Below are 24,306 nucleotides of genomic sequence, written 5' to 3' on the forward strand. Positions count from 1 at the left end.
ACTTTTTTTCTGAGCTCTTCTAAAACGCAGGATTTAATAATAACTAATATATATACCCAAACCTCCTCATATTATGTTCCAAAGGTCACAAAGGGTACCAATTTACCTATTTACAAGAGACCAAACCAAGCTCCATTTGTTTTTCCACAGGTTTATATATGTACAGTACAGTATGTATGTATGTATGTATGTATAGTTCATGTTATGTGTAACAGCAATTTACATTCCAATTCAAATCAATATTGTGACCTTCAGCCTTATCAGCACAATCAGTGTTTTGTTGTACTAATATTCATTCTTTTGTACATGTGAAGCTCTTTACTCCTTTTTGATGACTCCTTACTATGTGATACATACTGTGCTAGACAATATTTGCAGACTCTCAGACTAAACTAATTGCCAATATGGTGCCCATTACCTAGCAGAATGTAGAGCATAAAATTAACCTCTGTCTGTACAGGTATGGGATCTATTATCCAGAAAGTCTAGCAATGCCATTTCCATGTTTATCACTTTTAAACAAACAATCTTTCATATTTGGAGTGACCTGTTTTTATTTTATAGAACCTTGTGCTTGATGCTACTGTGGCATAAATTTATGATGACGGCAAAATCCATGGTTCTGCACCCCCTATCCAGAAATTTCTGGATAATAGACCCCATACCTGGCACATTACCCTGTTACTTTTAAAAGGTGTCTTCCATATTATATTACTTATTCAAACACGCAAGCACTGGGGTGTTGATATATCTGTTCACTGCATATCAATAGCACAGAAAAGTGTATTATAAAACTGCATCTAACAATGGACCAGATTTAATTAGATGAAAAAACTTTATTCTCTACAGTTCTAGTTTTTCCAATAGACTTCAATAGAGTAGTCATATGATAAACAGTGAGATTTTCTTATTGAATTGCATGTGGCTCTATGGGGAAATCTGGAACTAAATTAGTACATAAGCCTTTGTCTTCAAAATGAATCTCACCCAGTGTATGAGTAAGGTTGGCACCTTTCATCTTTTATCCCTATTGATATCATTAGGAGCTGCCTATTTAAGGGGCAGCATGAGTTCAATGAATAGGGCTTGTGCTGAACATACATTTTGCGTATTGTTTTAATCAGGAAAAATCTATGGTTTTTTGTTATTTCTTGAGTTACACAGGGCAAACAGGAAAACTGAAGCTACTCCAACTCCTTCTCTTCCCCTTCTGTTGTGACTGTTTTGCTAGCAGAAGTCCATTATGCAGGGGGTTTATCTGTGCACTGGTAACTGAATTTTCTTTTATGGAGTATCTTCTGTCTCCCTGTTTGACCTATTTAGCTCAAGAAATAATAAAACCATTGATTTTTGTAAAAGGCAAAAACTATGTTCAGCCAAAGCCCTATTGATTGCACAGCCCTAAGGGGGCATACTGCCCCAGCAAACTAGGCAACAGTAGATAGCTCTGAAAGGCAGACTATTAAAGGTAAAGTATAACACAGAGGTAATTTTACCAACTATCACACAAAACATTGCATTTTGGTTTAATCCAGAAAGCTTTGAATTTTGGGAAGGCCATCTCCCATAGGCTCCATTTTAATCAACTAATTCTAAATTTTAAATCATACTTCCATTTTTCTCTGTAATAATTAAATATGACCTTGTACATGATCCCAGCTTAGATATAATTAATCCATATTATAGGGAACAAAATCCTACTGGGTTTATTTAATGTTTAAATTATTTTTTAGTAGACAAAGTATAGAAATCTAAATTATGGAGAGATCCCTTATCCAGAAAACCCCAGGTCCCAAGCTTTCGGGATAACAGGTCCCATACCTGTATATTCAAAAATCATTATGTCAGGCAGATGTTTAGTGAATCTGGCCCTTATTAGTTTGGTTCTAATTATATAACAATAGGTTATCAATAATATCTACAGTAGCAACAACTTTAACATCAGTTTGGGGAAAAAATAAAAATGGTAATCTCATTCTGTAAAAGTACTTTATGGCAATTGAAATGGTATTCTGGCAGAAATCTACAATAAAGACTGAGATGAACAAAGAAATAGCGGTTTGTGTTAAACATTGAGATATACAGGTAATGGCTTTGTACCAAAGCTCCATTTAGAGTGATCATATTTGCGTAATGGTAAAATTATCTATGCAAGCCATGTCTGCACAGATGTGTTTTTATTGCATTTTTGCATTATTAATACAAAGCATTTCTGCAGAGTAGCTGGATTCTCTCTTACTCTGTTGCTTAATAATTTAGACACTTGGCTCCCTCTAGAGTTCATTAATAAATCTGAGTGGAAAAATCTGTTGAACAGTGATTTGTCACTTAAAAATAATTGGCACAAACTGATAATGTTTTACAAACTGCAGTGCAAACGGTATTTCTAATCAGTTAAATAGAGCACATTTTCTATGGCAGTGATAATGATATAGTTTATTATTTGTATCTATTACTGATTGGTACTATGTATAAATGTGTGTATTTTATGGGCAAATACCACTGTTCAAATACAATGTAAAAGAGCCAAAAGCATTGGAGCATCTTCTGTATATGACGTCTATACTTCTAGGGAACATGTAAGTGCAGGGCCGGATTTCAAAACCGGCCGCCCCCGGTCCCACGCACGCCCCCCCCCGAGTGCGCATGCGCGAAGGGGGGTGTTTTTTAGGGGCGCGCACATGCGCGAACAGCGGGGGCAGGCGGTAGGGGTTGGGGATCCAAGCGGCCATGCGCTGTAGGCCAAACTAGCATATGGAGCAGTGGGGAGAAGTCCCCATTGCTCTGTATGGGAACACAAATTTTAAAATTTTGGTGCAGCGGGGTGGCATGCCGCCCCCAGGTTTCTGCCGCCCTAGGCCCGGGCCTTTGTGGCCTCTCCACAAATCCGGGCCTGTGTAAGTGACTGGGGCCCTCAAAATGCATTATGTCATGGTTCTATCAATAAGTATAGGTATGGAATCTGTTATCGGGGTGACTTGGGTTTTCTGTCATTTGGATCACCATTTCTTAAGTTAAAATAAAGATGAAATAAACTCAATAGGATTCTTCTGACACCGATATGGATTCATGCAGCTTAGTTATCAAATACAAGGGACTGTTTTATTAGTAAGGAAATAGGATTATTTGCTTAAAATGGACTTTACAGGAAATCACCTTCCCGTAATTGATAGCATTCCGTATATTGGGTTTCCGGATAAGAGATCTCATACCTTTACATTGAACTATGAATACCCTATAGAGATGGCAATAAGAGTCTTACCCCTTCCATTGGAGCTAAGAGCAAGTCATACAGAGCCCGCAGAGGTGGTTTGCTGAAAGAGCTTTGCTTTCGAGGAAGAGACGATGTGTTGTCCTTCACCGGCGACATGTTGTTACTGAAAAGACTTGTCATACTCTGGCAACTCCTAGGAAACAGAGGGGAATTACTGTTACAATTTCAAACTACACTAATTAACAGATATCAGAGGGTTAACAAATATAAAATATGATGATATATGATTATATTTTTAAAAACAAAATTGAATTTGTTAGTTATCCACTTTACTCCGCGCTCGTTTCCAGAAATACCATGTTCTGTGCTCTGCTGTATCCTCAGTAGGCTTGCTGGCAGGAAGCTTGATATGCATAATAAAAATGCTTGCATCTATGATCAAAAAAGGATCTTTCATATATGTGGGTCAGAGAAAGTCTTAAAATTCCTAATGGAGTTTAAGATAACGGCTGTGACTGGGCATAGTACCATGGTATTAGGTTCACACGTATGAGATGCACAGCAAAAAATGCCATGGCAATTTTGCCATAAGGCATGGGGTTATATACAGGTATGGGACCCATTATCCAGAATACTCGTGACCTGGGGTTTTCCAGATAAGGGGTCTTTCCATAATTCGGACCTCCTACCTAAAGTCTGCTAAAAACATTAAACCCAATAGGATTGTTTTGCCTCCAAAAAGGATTAATTATATCTTAGTTGGGATCAAATATGAGGTACTGTAATGGGTTTCCAGATATGGGGTCCGATACCTGAACTGAGTTGCCTTCACGCTTCAGTCAGGCTTTCTATTACATGCAATACAAATATATGTCATTTTAATTTTAATTCTACACAAGGTTAATATTTTCTAGACTTTCTTCAAATAAGGGGCCTTATGCTAATCTTTTTGAACTTTGGTGCATTACTTATAGTATGACCTCCCAATGTAAACAGGACAAGACAGAACTAAGGCAGAAATGAAATGAATAGTGCGTAGTATTTAATAGCATGGTCCCAGTTGCAGGTCAATGGAGAGAGCTAAGGCTAATGTCCCATGGGGAGATTTAGTTGCTGCAATTTTTAAAAAGCGAGTTTCAGTCACTCATCTTTTCCTAACAAGTGATTACTAGAGATTTCAACAATGGATCGATTCTTTTTCCACAAATCCAGGTGTCATATTCCCCGCCCATAATTAGAAATTACATTTAGTGCAATGGGGAAATTGCAGCGACTTTCTGCTCAGTGGGTTTTACTTTCAGGGATTCCAATAGTTTTGAATGACAATGCTTTCTTTGTACAATCACTTGAAAAAGGGTCTCCTAGCGATCGGAGCGATAAGTGATTTGAAGTAGTGTCGTCTACAGAGATCTGAAGGGCATTTAATATCTATCAATCCAAGAAAGTTTTGATACTAAAGCAAACAATACACCCAAATGAGGAGAGCTCTGCTGAGAACTAACACCCTCCTAATGCGTTTCTGGCCAGGACCATAAGGACACACCCACCCCTCATTTGAAACAGGGCAGAGACCACAGAGGATCTAAAGGGAACTCTGAAAAAAGAGACCAAACTAATATTCATTTCTATTCAAAATGAAATCAGCAACAAATATTATTCATTATTGCCTACAAGACTGGAGTCAGTTATTATACTACAGTGGATATAAAAAGTCTACACACCCCTGGTAAAATATCAGGTTCCTGTGCTGTACAAAAATGAGACAAAGATAAATCATTTCAGAACTTTTTCCACCTTTAATGTGACCTATAAACTGTACCACTCAATTGAAAAACAAACTGAAATCTTTTAGGTGGAGGGAAGAAAACCAAAAAAACTAAAATAATGTGGTTGCATAAGTGTGCACACCCTCTTCTAACTGGGGATGTAGTGGTGTTCAGAATTTAGCAATCACATTCAAAATCATGTTAAATAGGAGTCAGCATACACCTGCCATTATTTAAAGTGCCTCTGATTAACCCCAAATAAAGTTCCGCTGCTCTAATTGGTCTTTCCTGACATTTTGTTAGTCACATCCCACATCAAAAGCCATGGTCCCCAGAGAGCTTCCAAAGCATCAGAGGGATCTCATTGTTAAAAGATATCAGTCAGGAGAAGGGTACAAAAGAATTTCCAAGGCATTAGATATACAGTACCATGGAACCCAGTGAAGACAGTCATCATCAAGTGGATAAAATATGGCACAACAGTGACATTACCAAGAACTGGACATCCCTCCATAATTGATGAAAAGACGAGAAGAAAACTGGTCAGGGAGGCTACCAAGAGGCCTACAGCAACATTAAAGGAGCTGCAGGAATATCTGGCAAGTACTGGCTGTGCGGTACATGTGACAACAATGGTGGTGGCAGCATCATGCTTTGGGGCTGTTTTTCTTCAGCTGGAACTGGGGCCTTAGTTAAGATAGAGGGAATTATGAACAGTTCCAAGTACCAGTCAATATTGGCACAAAACCTTCAGGCTTCGGCTAGAAAGCTGAACATGAGGAGGAACTTCATCTTTCAGCATGACAACGACCCAAAGCATACATCCAAATCAACAAAGGAATGGCTTCACCGGAAGAAGATTAAAGTTTTGAAATGGCCCAGCCAGAGCCCAGACCTGAATCTGATTGAAAATCTGTGGGGTGAAGAGGGCTGTGCCCAGGAGATGCCCTCGCAATCTGACAGATTTGGTGTGTTTCTGCAAAGAAGAGTGGGCAAATCTTGCAAAGTCAAAATGTGCCATGCTAATAGACTCATACCCAAAAAGACTGAGTGCTGTAATAAAATCAAAAAGTGCTTCAACAAAGTATTAGTTTAAGGGTGTGCACACTTATGCAACCACATTATTTTAGTTTTTTTGGTTTTCTTCCCTCCACCTAAAAGATTTCAGTTTGTTTTTCAACTGAGTGGTACAGTTTATAGGTCACATTTAAGGTGGAAAAAGTTTTGAAAAGACCTTTGTCTCATTTTTGTACAGCACAGGAACCTGACATATTATCAGGGGTGTGTAGACTTTATATATCCACTGTATATGTTCCTTTAAAAAAAAGTATTAATTGTATAAGAACAAACTTTTATCATTTTAACTGCTGTCTACAGCCATAAAAGTAAAATGTATGGTATCTAATAACTGTTATTTTCTTGTGATTATTATTATGTGAGGCAAGTGCCCATGTACTGCTGACAAGAACAGTAATGCAATAGTAAGGCTACGTCCCATTTCTGGGTACAGAGTACAAAACTTACAATACAGGCAGGTGCATTTTCTAAATGGATATCTCTGCCTTGGTACTTGATAATTTTAGGGGGTGGCTCTGAGACAGGATTTGCATAATAAAATGTTTCCAGAAGTGAAACAGCAGTTTGGCAGGGCAGTTAGGAGTGTTTTGTAGTTGTTTTTCTTTTTTCTTCTTTAATTACAGACATCAAATCTCTGACTTTGTTTTTCCTAAGTGTGTGATTGATTTTCAGAAAGAAAACATCTTGTGTGAAATAACAGCCTAGCGGAGAATACTTTATAGAGAAACATTTAATGAGGCATTATGACTGTGTAGCTTTCTTCATAAGTGGGGAAATGCTCTTTCTCTGTCTTATCTCAATAATAAATGCCCTGGGATAAGTAATGGTTTTCTTTATCTTGAAAGGAGGCTTTATTTCTACAGTTGCTTCATCCAGTGCTGATACAGCATCTTCTTTGTCTTCCAAGTCAAGTATACTTTTCTCAACCGCCTATTGATTTTCCTGTTCAAACTAAAAAGTGGTTCACTGAGACTTTTCTCCTTTTTCAGAGATGTAGAAAAAAAAATAAAGAGATGAAAATGAAACTCAGAGGAGAGGCTAAAATTACTACGGTGTCATTTTCTTACAAGCAAGCAATCCTGCTACTCCAGGAGAAGCCTGATTCTTACCGAGATTTACAGCCATTCAAGGAGCAATGTAATTTATGAGACACAGATTCGGTGCGAGATAGCTGCATTTTGTTTTCAAGCATGAAGGAATCTTTTTAAATTATTCATAATTATTTATCAGACATATGCGAAATGCAGTAGTGGGACCTATCCAATGTCTGGGTGCAAGCTAAGGGAAATCATACAGGCTATACAGATTCCATAAACTATCCGGCACAACTGAAGGCACATTATACTGGGCTAGATTTATACTCACAGCTGCATTGCTAAGATTTTGCAACTCCTGTAACTCACATATTCCTGCTCCCACTTATATTTAGTGCATTTACATTATATATATATATACACACACACACACAGCTACATATATGGCTTGTACATGTGTGTAGGGAGGTCCTACTGCACAATACTTTATTTTAAACCAATGGGTTTCACCCATTAAATGAGGACACACTTTAAGATCCAGCATTTACTCAGGGACCTCCTTATAACAAGGTTATGGGAATACAGAAACATTTATTAGCTGTAGAATATCCAGGCTAGTAGATCAATGTTCACCTAAAGTCTCACCCTAAATGACCATCAAACTCAAAAATCATGGTTGAATTTAGTATATTATTAGAGAATATCTTTGAGGCAAAATATGCATTCTCAGATCTCACTCTAAGTGGACTTCTGGATAGCCTCCTCATCTGCTGCTTAGATCCCCCAAATAGCCAATACAAATTTAAGTTAAAGGACAAGTGTATTAACAATTGTGGGCAATCCTAGGGCCCCCATGCAGAAAATACTTTTGGCTTTATGGTGATAGCGTGTGGAAGTATTTAAGGTGTCAGGATATGATGGTTTGGAGGTTGGCTTAGAGATATATATGTTTTTAACTTTAACTTGTTTAGCATTTGCAGCCTGCAGCTATAAATACTCTTATATGGTTTAAGTGAAGATTTTATTTCACCCCACAAAAAAGGCCAGCATCAAAATCAGAACAAGTGATTTGGTTATGTGTTGGGCATGTAGTGCCAAGTTCCAAAACAACAATTCAGATGTTGTTTTTTCATCTATACAGTGCGCCACATACCCTAGCAATAAGTGCAAAATGGACTAAACTAGAACATACATTTCTGACCTGCACATTTTGCTGAGTGCAGTGGGGTCACTTTTTAAGCACTGATTTCTACCCAACCTGCAATCAAAAACAACCCTCCATGTCCTAAACCACAATCTATAACCAAGAAAAACTACTTATACACAATGTTAATTGTTAATTGATAAACATAGCACCCTTTATACCTATCTCACCAGAAGTGCTTTTCATAGGTTTAAATTTCACTCACTCCCAGCGCCAAATTTGAGTTTTGGGGGCCCGAAGGCCGCCCCATTTGCCGCACTCCCTTCCCCCTATCACGCGCATACGCATCTCCATCCCCTTTTCACTCACATACAGAGCACTGGGGGAAGGACGCGCTAAATATTTTTGCACGTCCCATCCCCAGTGCTCCTTATACGAGCACACTTTACTTGCGCCTGGCGGCATGCTGCTTCTAAGTTTATGCTGCCCGAGGCCTGGGCCTATGTGGCCTCGCCACAAATCTTGGCCTGCAGACACCAAATCTTGTACCTGACAACTCTTAATGCATACCCATGGACATACCCAGTGCAGCTGAATGTTTCTCCAGGTTTGAATAGATGGCTCTGAACTATTAGGCTGTATCTGTGCTATTAAAACAGCAGTTCTGGATGCATACTTGGCCAGAGGGACATTAAGGAGTCATTTGCATGCCTCTGCCTATAATGCCATAAGTAAATGTCAAAGCCTTTCATTTTGGTTTTAAGGCAGTGCTATGTGTGTAACATGAGACATATAAATATGTTCTGTTTTCAAAAGGCTCTAAGTGCTTACCCTGTGCCCAAACAGAAAAATAGTGCCCTGTGTTTTTCAGTCTAGAATCTTAAGTTATGGATAAAGGAGACATCTTCTGACACTTCTCTGCTCATCTCTCTCTCTATATGTGACAGAAGCAATAGTACTCAGCAGAGAAGTGTTCAGAAATGCCTTCTACATCAGTAACTTAAGCATCTGGTGTTCTGTTTGGATTGCTGGACAGAACAGCAGTGGCCTCTCTTTCATAAAACTGCAAATATCATGAAAACTAAAAAAATAATTACTGTAAATTGCAAAAATCATATGAAGAACAAGTTGTTTGTGTGGATATATGTCCCCTGTACAGATGCTGTTGGCAAACCCATTCATGCAAAGTAGGCAAGTCTTAATAAAAAGTCTATTAAAAAAAAGTAAAAGTAGGCAATCTTAAGCAAAAAAGAGTAAGGTAAATTAATGTTTACAATTAAGAAAGAATAATATACACAGTATAGGATCCGTTATCTGGAAACCCATTATCCAGAAAGTTCCGAATTATGGAAAGGCCATCTCCCATAGACTCCATTTTAAACAAATGATTCTAATTTTTAGAAATAATTTCATTTTTCTCTGTAGTATTAACACAGTACCTTGTACTTGATCCCAACTAAGATATAATTAATTCTTATTGGATGGAAAACAATCTTATCAGGTTTATTTTATGTTTAAATTATTTTTTAGTAAACTTAAAGCATGGAGATCCAAACTACGGAAAGATTCCTTATCCGGAAGACCCCAGGTTCCGAGCATTCTGTATAACACACTGCATAGTGTTTAGAGCAAGGAATAGCACTTGTCTTTAGTAGCCCTAATAAACATCATCTATATGGCCCAAATTTAATATACTTAGGGACATTTTAGGGCCCTATGTTTATTGCTTTACTATATTTACAATGCAGGGCTCCCCATGTTCTGCCTACATGTGGGCAAACCCATATAAACTGTGTGTAGGCATAACCATGTAATTATTCTTTATTTGTAAACTATGTATACTTTATGTCCTTATAAAGCCAAAATAAAAAATAATTAAAACTAAATAAAATGCGTTCATGGAAAAACTGCTGGAAATATACACAGAAATAAACTTTGAGGCGGTAAAATAAACGGTCTGAATACTGAAGATTTTGAAGCGTTAATGTTAATGTTTATTTCACAACTAACCTTAGATGGGCAGTAAAATGCATTTTTGGCGTTGCAAAGATAATATTACTTCAACGCAATAAACTTTAAAAACCTCAGTATAAATATATAACCACTCTAATTCCACCAAGTCAAAAAAGGCAGATTAAAGGTTTAACATAAATTGTGGTAATTATTAAATGGTGCTGAAAGCGTTCTAAATCATTTTATCTCCAGAAGATGGCAGTGCTAGGCTGAATTCTGACCATTAAATAATTAAAGCGGAACCATTTATTACAGCAGGATTGATACGTCTAATCAACAGAGATTGTTTCATTTTAAAAGAGATGATCACATCTTGGTAGCCTGGCATTCATCAGTTCCTTCAGCAAGGATATCATTTTATTAGTACAAATATAGAAGGGCAGCATAAATCTTGCCCTCCTCCGAGCTTGCAGCCTGGCTGAATCACTACGAAAGAGGAGAGATAGGAGAGGATGCATCGGTGTAAAAAGACAAGACTCCTGGCTCATTTAGATGTGTAATGTTAACTGGGTGACCGTATAGGAGAATATATAGGAAACTGCAGTTTTCTGCTGTTTTAAAAGAAAACAGCAGGAATACATTGAAAACAAGCAGAGGTGTACTTACTGCACAGCCAGCAAACTAAGTCATCTTTGCAACAACTGCCCAAGTGATTTGGTCTGGACCGGGTCCCTGTGCTGTTTAGGGTGGATCTCTATGACCTTCTTTTACGGGTTTTACAGGCAATTCACTCTGTGTTCCCCTATGGGGCATCAAGTTGCACTTCACAAACGTTACTTTATTCAAACAAAGAGGTGCATATTACTTGTTGCCCACACATCAGCCGGGTCAAAAAACTTGAACAGCAACATCGATGATATACGTTTCAAAAGGCTTTTTTTGGAATGAATAGCTTTAATCTTTTGACAAATTGCAATGTTTCAAGCCATAGTACAGAATTTTATCAAGCATGAAAAAAGGCCTGAAAAAAGATCAAAGCCATTTTTTCTAAATAAAGGCTTTTTAAATGTATACCATGGAGAGTGCTGTTTCATCTAATTCATAGAATGTCCTATTCCTAGCAACTTTGTAAATAGTCTTCATTATTCATTTTTATTATAGTTGTTTAATTGTTTGCCACCTTCTGCTACATCTTTCCAGCTTTCAAATGGGGGTTACTGACCCCAGCAGCCAAAACCTATTCCTCTGTAAGCTTACAATTTTATTATTATATTATTATTATTATTGTTTTTCTTTCTTTCTATTTGATATACCAGTCTCGCATTTAAACCACTGCCTGGTCGCTAAGGTAAGCAAGACCCTAGCTACCTAGCTGCCGAAATTCCAAACTGAAAAGCTAATGAACAACAAACTCAATAACTAAAAAAAAACACAACAAATTAAAAATGAAGGCCAACTGCAAATTGTGTCAGAATATCATTGTCTAAATAAAGTACTTAAAGTTGATTTTAAGGTGAACAACCTTTAAGAAGGGGTTTATAACATCTACAGTATCAAGCAAAATATTATTAAAATCCTTTATATAAACAAAAACATTATTTGAAGCCATTGTTTTATAGATAATGTTTTTTAGCCTACAAAGAAGTCCTTTACCAATGCTTTATAAGCATGCACCTTGTTTACATGACCTTAGGTAGGAAACAAAGGGAAGGACATTAAGGACAGTGCCAGCAAGTAAGTCTCTAGACTACATTTTGTGGGAAACTAGTGAAATAGTAGAATGGTAAAAAAAAGCTGATCTCACCATGTTTTGCGCAAGGCCTGTTCTTTGACCAGCTGTAACAAAGCTTCTGGGGAATCTCATCCCCTAGATACAGATTAAACATTCTAATTCAAATAGTCACTAAGATATCATATTAATACACTATTTTGTGCTAAATTAACTCAGCATGGAAGCAGCTCTTTCAACAGAAGCAATGAACAAGCACTTAAATAATAAAGGCTGCTCTTCATTAGTTTTTATCCAGCTGAGCTGCCAATTCCCCTTTTTTTGCTCCACTTATTTTGTACTGTAAACATTTTTACAGCAGAAATATAAAACTGAGATAATGAGTCATATCTAAAGCATTTTGTAATGAACATCAAACATTAAAGCATCGCAAATTAGAGACTACAGTATGCAATATGACTGTCAGGGCTATACGGGTATTTCTAATGAATGAATCAACTCATGGCAGTATGACCAGGCTGCTATAATACAAGAATGGTCAGACCTTTAATAGTTCGGAAATATCATTTTTAATTTACATACTTTTCCTACATCTTTTTCATTTGGTGATGGAAAAATAAAATGTCAAAATGACCTTCTCTGAGTAGCATAAAAAGTGATTACATTCACATTGATCTTGTGAATAGTTTATTAATTGTTTTGTACACTTCTTTAAAAGTAACAGACATATTAAAACATTCCCCAGTTCAGAAACATTGTTTCCCTGCCTTTCTATCACCACGGATCATCTGTTTCTATTCTCTGTTTCTAATGTATCCCCTGGGTCTATTTCAGCAAGCAACACTGGTACTTCCTAACTTTTTACCATTGTACTTACTGGACAGGAAAGCTGCACAGAGATATGTAAAAGAGGTGATACAACCAATCTTTCTGCATAGGCCCATGTTTTTACTGCAGGAGCAGAACTCTCGGAGTAAAAAAACAGTGACCGATGAATGAGAAATACCTGGCTTAAAAATCAATCCTATTCAACTTAGATCCATACCACTGCTATTTGTAACCATTTTCCCTTCACTGCAGCAGTATGTGGCCTGTTCCCTGGCCATTACAAACAGATGGCACCACTATCTAACATTGCTGCCTGCCCTCCACAGCAAGTGTGGAAAAATGTAGTTTAAAGGGGCTTGGCTAGGTAAACTAATAACATATACAATAACTGGTAAGTACTGACCCTTTAGCACAGAAAGAAAAAAGAAATCCAAAAAGAGGCCATTAAAAAGTTACAAAGAAAACATCTTTACACTCATCTCATAAAGCCTGACGCGTTTCGTGTCACTTAGGGGCAGATTTATCAAAACACGAGTTTGAATCCTGAATGGGAAAAATTCGGATTGGAAACGAAAATTTCTGAAGATCGCAAATATCATGAAAATGTTTCTGAAAAAATCGTATTAGTCACGGTAATATCGTATTGGCGATCCGAAAGTCACAATATTTTCGTACCGAACGACTGTAAACAGTGGCAAAACGGATCCAATTTTTTCGCGCTAAAAATACGAAAAAGTTGCGCAAGCATCAAAAAGGTACGTAAAAGTTGCGGAAGATATGATTGGACCGATCAAGCAAACGGTCGGAGCGTTCATGGATAAGTAAATGTGCCCCTTAATCATAGGCTGACCCATATAAAGCAAAGAGGGCACCAACCAAGAGGGCATCGCAAAGGATACAATTACTAAGAGCATTGGTGTCTAAAAATATAGGGTTAATGTAACAGCAAGTGCAATGTTTGCTACAGTTCAAGTAACCAAGAGCAATGGATCAGAAGATAGCACATAATATATCTACTATTTAAAATAAAAAAGGCTATGTGTTAACACAGGGGCAGCAAAGTTTGTTCCCAATACTACAGTGGCAATGGTGTCTTAATTCCCTTCTGGGATGCTAGAGCTGCACCTTCAGTGTATAATATGGACCAGTTATCCAGAATGCTCAGGGTCAGGGTTTCCCAGTAACCCCAGTAAAAGGGTCTTTCTATAATTTGGATCTCCATACCTTAAGTCTTCTAAAAAAAAATCATTTAAACATTAATAAAAACCTATAGGACTATTTTTCCCTCTAGTAAGGATTATTTATATCTTAGTTAGGATCAAGAACAAAGTACTGTTTTATTATTACAGAGAAAAAAGAAATCAATTGTAAAAATTTGAATTGGCTATCCCGTAATTCAGAGCTTTCTGCATAACGGGTTTCCAAGATAACAGATCCCATACCTGTTTAAGAAGCAATATCGAATGCAATAAAACCATAAAATTATATTCATCACAAAAAACTGTCAGAAGTTATATGTTTAGGGAATTATACTATATCCAAAGTCAAATTTGTGTCAAATCTGTCACAAAAGCTTTTCTCAAATGCACAGCAGACAGTCTCAATGGAGTGCAGCAAAATGTTACTAGACTCAAGTTACAAAAAATACCTTTTAAAAAATATACAAAAATAATTTTCATCATAAGTGTACCTCTATTACAAACAGACTCTTTTTATGGTTTTCCTTTTAGTCAGTTGATTATTTTTCTTAACCTTTTTCTGCATTTCGGGTGAATAATAAGGTGCATAAGGTTCCAACAAATCTAGTCCATCTTAATTACAATCTGGCAAGCTCTGATAGAGCGTATTCAGATGGTTAGTTACCTGTTAATATTTATTTTCATATCATGCTTTGAGGCTTAATTTATAGAAAATGTACACTAGTTATGCATGATTAACACACTTGAAGGCTAAAAGGGTTCTCATATTCTGTAATCTGATTTATAGCCCAAATGGATATTCATTTTCTTTGTAATGTTCCATCTAATAATTGCTTGGCTTGGATAGATTTCTCCTGGCACTGGATCCAAAAAACATCATGTATCCGCAATACAGTTCATGATGGTTACGGAGGAGAAAGCCGATTAAATAACAATAACCAACAAATGAAAATGCATTCAGTCTTGTAACAGTTTTTCAATATCTGTTTTGTTAATTAGATCTTCTCCTAAATGCCACATAGATGATTAAACAATATTTTGGTGTAAGTGCCTGAAGTAAATTCCAAATGATGTTGGAAAAATGAAAACAAGGGCACATAGCCCTACACAATAAAGTATGAAGACTCATTACAGCATCAATTAAAATAACTTTCTAAATTTAAAAAAAAACTATTCAATGCAGGTATAGCTTCCTCTGCAACTGCAATGAACATCCAATTACAGTCAGTGCATCTGGAGTGTGCTTTGCATTTGTGAGAATCTATTTAGACTTTATAAGTCTAGTAAAGGATTGAAGTGTAAGCAATCTGGCATATAGAAGAAAGGGTAAAAATACTATTAACAAACAAGGTTACTCCCCTAAAAATGATTGATAAAACTCTTCTGGTGAAATGGGGCATCACTCTTTGCATAAAACATATATATTTGCTATTTTGGTTGAAGAAAAATGGTTTTCAAACACTTGTTGGCAAGAGTGTTTTGTATTAAAGCAGCAAATTGCATAGTGGTTACAATAGTAAATGAAATCTCCAACTAAATATCCATTCATCCCACAGCTTGCTCCAGAAATTAAAAAGTAGAAAAAAATTTGCAAAATGAAGGGTGAAGTAAATGTAAGCCCATAATGTCTGCTTTAGCACTCCCCATAGAAGAGGGGGGCTGCAATAATGAGCACAATTGAAGTGGGAAAGAGGCTGAGGGAAAACAGAAGCGAATGGGAAGAGTATGGGGAAGTAGGTTAGGTGGCTGACAGACAGGGGAGAGAGAAGATGATACGATATCAGAAGAGAAGGGAGGAGCAAAAAGAAAGGGGAATGGTGAAAGAAATGTGGGTAGTAAGGGTCAGTGAAGGCATTGTAAAATGCATTGGCCAGTTGAAGAGAAGCAGGAATTGAAGAGAAGATGGGATGAGGAAAAGAGAAAACGAGGAATCAATGGAGAAGAGGATAAGCACAAAGGGTAAACAGAAGAGAGGTAGGGAAAGATGGAGCAGAGAGGGCAAGTAATAGGAAGAACAAAAAGATGAGGAAAAAATTATATATGCCACACTTAAAAGAAAAGTAACACACACAAAAAAAAAATAAAACTGTTTTAAAGTAATTTAAATATAAAGTACTGGTCTGCATTGGAAAAAGTGGTATGTTTACTTAGAACAGGGATACCTTTTTTTTACCCGTGAGCCACATTCAACTGTTGGGGAGTAACACAAGCATAAAAATGTTAATTTAGTGCAATTTAGAGCTATGATTGGCTATTTGGTAGCCCCTATGTTGACTAGCAGTCTACAACAGCTCTGGTTCGCACTACACCTAGTTTTTATGCAACCAAAGCTTGCCCCAGAACCAGGATTTCAAAAACATACACCTCCTTTAGGGCTCTGGCACACGGGGAGATTAGTCGCCCGCGACAAATCTCCCCGAAATACCATCCCACCGGCGAGTATCCCCTTGTGCCAGAGCCGTTAGGGTCACTGAGAGCAACCTCCATGGGTTGGTGATTACCATGTTGCTCATGAGCCACTGGTTGGGAATCACTGCTTCAGAAATAGGACTATTGTTTATACAGCAGATAACAGAATTGATCTGTAGAATACAATTGGTGTAGTTTTTAAACAGAAAGATAAGCAGCAATCAAATGTTATTCAAGGTTCTCTACATGACAACAGACTGAAACCTACAGTATATAAAGCAGGGTATTCCCTTCCAATAAATAAATAGGTTTGTAAATTCTTAATCAAGTGATACAAACTTTATATCTTAAAAAATATATATTTTTACTTTTTGCTGTAACTGGTCCTTTAAATACAAATCGTTCTTTTGTTTTTGCTTAAGGATGTCTAATACATTTATGGAACCAAATATTTTTGTAGTTGGTTGCACTTGCTTTGTTAAGAGAACAGCAGTGCTCTAGGATACATTTATTCGCATGTTAGAAGAAATAAATGGGGCAAATGCCATTCGAAAGTATCAAAGAATGAGGAGCATGAAAAAAACCTATTTCTACAGGAAAAGATTGTATTTGCAAATGGTGGATAGAGATAACAGAAACGGTTAGGTATTTATTTGAAGTGTTTCTAGCTCTCCTGAAAATATAATGGCTGAATCAGTGGTATCAGAGCATTCAGTGCAGCAATGTTATTAATAATTATTATTCTCATTGCTTAACGTGGTAAGTTATATAGAAAGCAACAGCAATGCGCAGTGCAGCATCTAAACACTGGGACAGCGCGAGTATGAAAGATAAAGGAATTATGTAAAATACATTTTCAAATAGAGTTAAATTGAAGAAAAATAATAGCTTGTGTCCCGGAACAATTTCATTTACACAGCCCTACAAACAGCTACTCTGCAGGCAAAATAGCCAAGATAGAGGCTTTATAAATAGACTACACCTGGTTATAAATCTAAAATTCTTGTCAAAAAAAGGAAAAGTATGCATTTAAAAGAGAGTTTGAAAGTAGAAACAGACCAAGCCTATTGATATAAATCTCAGCTCTGGGAACTCTGGGAAGAGATATGCATTTAAAAAGCACTGAATCCAAAAAAGTAATGGCGTCTGAGAATGTATAATCTGTAGTCGGTAGGCAGAGATGCCAGTGTGTAAGCCCTCTGCAGTTTTATATGAGAAGAAAATATCTCTTCCTAGGAAATGGACTTTGACAAACACAAACTTCCATTTGTCTGAAGCACTGCTATCAGCACAGATTGCTTTTAGTAATGGATCCTCCTCTGTAAGCTCTAACTTTTCTTCATGAGCGATTCTGCCATGACAGCACTTTACAGTCTGAGCTCTGAGGTATTTCAAACTGTGGTGGTGGTTTAAGACTCATGGCACAAGTAGAGATTTGTACTTTTTTTTTTTTAATTGAAAACTTTGCTCTGTTTGGGTAAGAAAGAATAAGTCCACTTTCTACGATAGTTATACTGGTTACATAGTCAATTACCTGTTTCAGTAATTAGAATCGTGCTGGTCTAATCCAAGTAGAATCATGAAAGCGGAATGAAGCAGTCTTAATTCATATTATATATAATCCCCAGAGTACCAGGCATGGGACCTTCTCAGTATTGACATAGACACTGATTCAAGCATTTTATGCCTCTAACATATACAACATTTTGACCACTGCAGGGTCCACGTCAATCATAATAGTCTTCCAATGTTGACACTGCTTTCCCATGAAATGAATGGAAAAATCACTGCCTATGAGCAATTAATAGTAATGTCAGGCAGGGATCAATCAAACCCTTGCTTTGGCATTTGGTGTCCTCATCTGACACTGTAAGCATCTACGATGGACAACATGTTAAAAATTCATTTTAGGAAGTGATTCCAGGGGAATAAGGTCATGCCTAGGCATGTTGAAAACAACATGGAAGAGCGCTCGGCGTCTCTGTACTCTGCTTGAGCCTATCAGAAACCCAGTTTTGGAGTCGTAAGGCAATGCTAAATATAAAAGACAACAAAGAAAACCAGTATAACAGCTACACTGTTTATTGTTAAAGATCAGAGACACCTAGAAACCCAGGCTCCAAAATAAAGCGGCTTATAATGAAAACTTTGTGTATACAATTCCCAGATGGAAAGAAACTACTCAGATTATTGTGTAGATCAAGTACAAGGAGCCACTGGCATTTCTGCTGGGGGAACTGCAACACCCAGCATTCCTCAGTTTAGCTGCTAAAGAAATCTTAAATTTGCCTATCCCAGGGGTAGGTCACATTTGAGTTCAGGACCATTAATGCATTAAGTTAATAAAAGAAAAATAACTATGAGCAAAACTCATACTTGTAGAAGTTAAGAAAAAGTCTGCTGACTCGGCAGTAGCACAAGTGAAAGTATGTTTGATTTAGTTTATTAATGTGTTGCCATCTTTAAATTTATTTCCTCTGACTCTCTGAGTGTGCTTCTTTGTCAGCAAGAAAGTTAGCCTGGCCTAATCAGCTCCTGCTGTGTATGATGGGAAATTATTCAAGAACATAAATTCAATATTCAAAGGCAAGCCAAATATCATTCTAATAACCATATACAGTACAAACATAACTACAGAACAGTAGAGGGGAGCTATATACCTGACCAACAGTATATCTTTTCATAGCTATATGCTACACTGGCCATACACAGAAAGATCTGCTCACTTGGCGAGGTTGCCAGATATTGGTCAGGTTGGCCCATATGGTCTGATGGCTGCTTTTATTGGCCTGTGTATGGGCACCTCAAAAGGCTAGAACCTTTTGCTTCATGTGGTTCCAATTCAGTAATTTTGTTTTGCATTTACTAACATAGTATCTACTGTACTGCAATACATAATGAATGGTGTTACACTAGTACTATTAAATTTTGTTTATTTGTTAGTATGTGCTTACGTGCTACCATGTCGGAAGGACAACTATAAAATGATGTTGCCATAACTACTTGGATGTGCAGCTGCAATTTTTATTTAGAAACAATATTTTCATTATATGATCTGGATATCCCTACCTTCCCTTATGGTGATACAGTCAATGATTTGTGCGAAATGAAAGAACAGCTGGTTTGTCCCTGATAAAGTACCTGAGAGAATCTTAACTCAGTTCTAGAGAGTGTACAGGCCATTTCCATACACCAAATCCCATGTTCTGCTCCATATATATATTTGATTTAATCTCCTTCCTTGCTACACAGACAATACCTTGGAGATTTGCACAGAGGCATAATCAACACAAAGGCCACCACTGACCAAACACATGTGACATAACCAAGTTATCTCTTTGACTAACCAGTATTTATTTTCCAGAAGTAGAAGGTCATTTCTCCCTACTATAAGACATTTCAACTGATGAAATGACAACTTTATATATTTGCTCTCCCCCCATTCATAATAAATATACCATTGATAACAAAAGAATCCATAAGGTACCCCATTCCATTAATTCAGGCAAGTTTATTGAGTAGATTTTACAGCAGTTTCAGCATATATACAAGGTACCCCATTCCTAACATATGGAACACCGTGGACCTACTGGATTTTCTGTAAGATAGGTATTGTGCCGCCTACTGATGCAAGCAGTTACCTTCCCAAATCGCTGACGGCGTTACAATATAACCCACAGGCACACTATGTGCAGTTCAACCTAAATCCACACCTCCAATAATACATATGACTGCACATTTAGTTATGGCTGCTATGAAGAAGGAAAAACTAAATTCACATATCTTTTGTAAGTGAAAAGGTTATTCATTCTGCCTGGACCACGGCCATGCATTTTTTCTGATAATATAAACTCTACAGAATACATGGCAAATTAAATTCGACCAAACCAAAACACAGCTCACTCATTATGCAATAAAAGCCTGATACTGAAATTGCTGCCTAATTCTTCACTATCTAAAGTGCATCGGCTCCTAAGTGAACATGCCTTCATTTCGTTTCAGGCCATTTCATAAAACATCTGACTTCTGCAACAGGAAACTAGAGATAAAAGGATAATTGCTCAGCGCGTGCTAAGTAAAGGTTTTCATAAGAAAGAGAGTGATAATGGCAGTTTTCAATTTTTTTCCTTAAATTAAGCGATTAAATAATTATGTGTGAAATATCTTTATGAAAATGTTCACATCATCGTCAACGGGCTGAATATTTCAGCATCCCAAGACACCTGGCTTTCATCCAGCTAATCTAGTTGTTAGATTTATCAGTCAAATCTGGTCTACATGGACATAAACAGCAGATGTTTGCCAGCTGACATCCAGATACAGTAATTGAATAAACACAGCTATGGTTTTATCCCAAAAATCTAAATCGAAATGTTTATTTCAGTATCTGTCATAATACCTACATTATGCCCTTTGGGACTATGTGCAAAAACCATATACAATATGAGGGAGCTTTAATATAAAATAAGGATTATGGTGGAAGACAATTTAAAGAAGAAAGTTGATACATGAGCCGTATATTTTTTTACTAAAGGGCTTTGGTACCAAAGGTTGCCTACTAACTGCCTTATAAATGAATACTTGATGGTCATCTTTAGTTCTGAGATCCAGTGATCACATTTTTGTCTTTTGTACTTATTATTTCTAAATGACACTGTATACATAGCAAATAATTCACTCTACCATTTAAAATTTTATTCTTGAACCAAAAATTATAAAAAAAACCCAAAAATTAAAGTTGTAATATTGGTGTGTAGGCAGCCATCTCAGTGCATTGTGCCTGAGTCTGAGCTTTCAGAAGGAGCCAGCGCTACACATTAGAACTGCTTTCAGGTAACCTATTGTTTCTCCTACTCCCATGTAACTGGAGGAGTCCCAAGCCGGACTTGGATTCCTTACTATTGAGTGCTATTCTGATATCTACTGGGAGTTGCTATCTTGCTCCCTTCCTGTTGTTCTGCTGATCGACTGCTGGGAGGGGGGTGATATCACTCCAACTTGCAGCTCAGCAGTAAAGTGTGACGTTATCAGAGAGTTTATCAGAGCATAATGGTGGCCACACACGTGGTGATTTCCGATCTTTTGTGCGACCATCGGTCGCATGAAAGATCGTACAATCGGCCACTAACCGTTCAGGGCTTAAACGGCAGATAAGTAGGTAGAAACAATAGGATTTCTACCTCCTTCCCCCGATTCAGCCCTGAAGGCAGATTTTGATCAGGCGCCTTCTATGGCGCCCAATCAAAATCTTTTAACCGGCCGGGTGAGTCGACCAATATCAGCAGCCTCCTGTGATATCGGTCGACTCACCGACTTGCCATACGAGATTTCGTACAATAATATCGGTGCGTGTATGGCCAGCTTAAGTCACAAGGTTATGGCACCCTAGGAAATGAAGAATATGGCTAGCCACATGTGAAATTTCAAAATGAAATACAGGTATAGGATCCCTTATCCGGAAACCCGTTATCCAGAAAGTTCCAAATTACAGAAAGGTCATCTCCCATAGACTCCATTATAAGCAAATAATTCTAATTTTTAAAAATGATTTCCTTTTTCTCTGTAATAATAAAACAAAATCTTCTACTTGATCCCAACTAAGATATAATTAATCCTAATCCTTATTGAAGGCTAAACAATCCTATTGGGTTTAAATGATGTTTAAATGATTTTGTAGTAGACTTAAGGTATGGAGATCCAAATTACGGAAAGATCCCTTATCCGGAAAGTCCCAGGTCCCAGGCACTTTGGATAACAGGTCCTATACTTGTATAAAAAAAAAATCTGTTTTTGAAAAACAGATTTCAATGCAGGATTCTGCTGGGGAAGCCCTATTTACTGATGTGTTTTGAAAAAAAAAACACATGTTTTCCCATGACAGTATTCCTTTAAGAATAAATCTATCACAAGCTGATTATAGTTTATAACATATACATTAATCTACAAATGTATTCTTTATATTGTACATAATCTTGAATGCTGCTCCTACTTACAGTATGTTTATGGTAAAGTAATGCAGAATGTAATACTTGTGAGGGCTTATAAAAATAAAAAAACATTTGGTGATTATTATTCCTGAATACTGGAACATGGGGAAGCCACATGATTACAAACAAAAATCTCATATATATTATATGACAGTGCAGAAGTCTAGATAGGTCTTGTATGTTTCTCTTAAGTCTCCAGTCACTTACTGACCACCAAGACATCTGCATGCATTAAGAATTAATATTAAAAAGGTTTTTACACCTTCTATATAAATAATGCACTATTTTTAGCATTCTATCAACAGTGTTTATCTCTATCAATGTGTATAGCACTATTCAATTATACATTTTGGAATCATTCTGCAGTAGACTATGGGACGTTATAATCATAGCCATTTGATCTTTGTAGACATCTTGACGGACTCGAATCAAATTAAATTATAATGCAGTGATTTGAGCAAAATAATAAGAAACGGCAACTGAGTCAATTAAAATCATTATAAAACATTGCCCAAGCCATGCATGAAATCGATATCTCATACATCAAAAAGATCCAACAGTAGGCTATAGGTAATGTTACATTTTTGGGGGGATGGGTCACATTCAATGACATGATGGATCAATCGGAACTACTTGTTCCATAACAGTTAATAGTAAATTCTGTTTAAGGTATCTGGTACTGTATTTAGCTTACTGAGTTGGCAATGCCATTTAAATCTGATGTTAAAATGGAGTAAATTACTTATCTAAATGTAAAAGGCACTCATTAAAATACCCATTTAGTCTATTACAAACTCAATCAAGAAGTAATGGTGTTTGGTACTGTTTAAATAACGTAGTTCATTGTGCTCTGCCTTCCTTAGAATTGAATGTGCTATTCACTTAATTTAGCAATTCATGTTGCTTGAGTCTGACATGCCTACAGCAGCTTCCTCCAGAACACCACTGCTTGTTTCATTAAAAATAAGTTCCCAAAAGATGTATCTCTATAGAGCTTTAATACTATGGGGCAACATTTAATGTGGAAACCCTAGATTTCTACACATAGACTGAAATTGCTTTGTAACCAGTGACCCTATCGGGTCAGTAATATTACATTCCTGAAGAGATCATTTATCTTCTTCTTCTTCTACCTTCCTATTAAGCGCTGTGTTGCATTTCAGCCAATTAGGAACACAGAACTGCAGTTGTATCTGAAGTTATTTTAGCTACCAAAAAGTTACTTTATCAAACAAAGATTTCTCAGTAAAAACTATGAAATGTCTTTGTACTGAGACGACCCAACTCCCCTTAAACTAACTATGTAAAGATAAAGCTGAACAGACCACATTCATAATCTGTTCATAACCAGACTGGTTTAACAAATTCAGTTGTATCCCATGGTGAAGAAAGTCATCCATTTATTTAAACCTTAATGCAATGTGCATTAAGCTCTAATTAAGCTCTAATGTTTGTAAACATCTAGGGATCTTTTTTTTTTTTTATTAAGGAGCAGAAAAAGCAGCTATATTTGGTCATAAAAAGAAACCTTGCAGATTACCGAAAGCCAGTCCCAAACAATCCTCTCCATTATCAAAGCAGCAGCCTCTAAGCAACTCATTATCAGGGGCCTCTGAGTGAACTGGTAATTAGTTTTATCAGCTACGTATTTGGGACCAGAATGGAAAGGAAGTGCTAAAGAGAAACTGGTTTCAAATTCTAGTTTAGTGCCAGAAAAAAACATATATTAATAAACATATTTCATTATTAAACATTTGTAGATTATAAATGATCTATTTGTTATTGAAAGTGTTGAAACATTGTATGCTGACATAAAGTACAATTAGAGTGCCATGCCCTATATACAGGCATGTGGCTTGTGTCACAAACTACTCTGTGATTTCTAATGTAAAAATGACTGTAGGTGTATTTTATTCTTTATATAAGGGTTAGCTCAATGTATTTCATATAATCTCTTTAGTTTGTA

General features: G+C 36.8%; 1 protein-coding gene across 4 annotated transcripts in view; it reads right to left on the reverse strand.

The window, feature by feature from the left end:
- Window positions 1-24,306, reverse strand: part of ttc28 (tetratricopeptide repeat domain 28) — a 302,774-nt gene that overhangs the window by 25,729 nt on the left and 252,739 nt on the right. For all 4 annotated transcript variants that reach the window (XR_004219877.1, XM_004910608.4, XM_002932099.5 and 1 more), the window contains one exon: window positions 3,263-3,407. Coding sequence is in view for 3 of the 4 variants with exons in the window: in XM_004910608.4 (XP_004910665.2) it covers window positions 3,263-3,407 (145 nt within the window). In the remaining variant the exon portion in view is untranslated. The remainder of the gene's footprint in view (window positions 1-3,262; window positions 3,408-24,306) is intronic.

The sequence above is a fragment of the Xenopus tropicalis genome, chromosome 1 (genome assembly GCF_000004195.4).
Source record: "Xenopus tropicalis strain Nigerian chromosome 1, UCB_Xtro_10.0, whole genome shotgun sequence".
Classification (NCBI taxonomy): Eukaryota; Metazoa; Chordata; class Amphibia; order Anura; family Pipidae; genus Xenopus; species Xenopus tropicalis.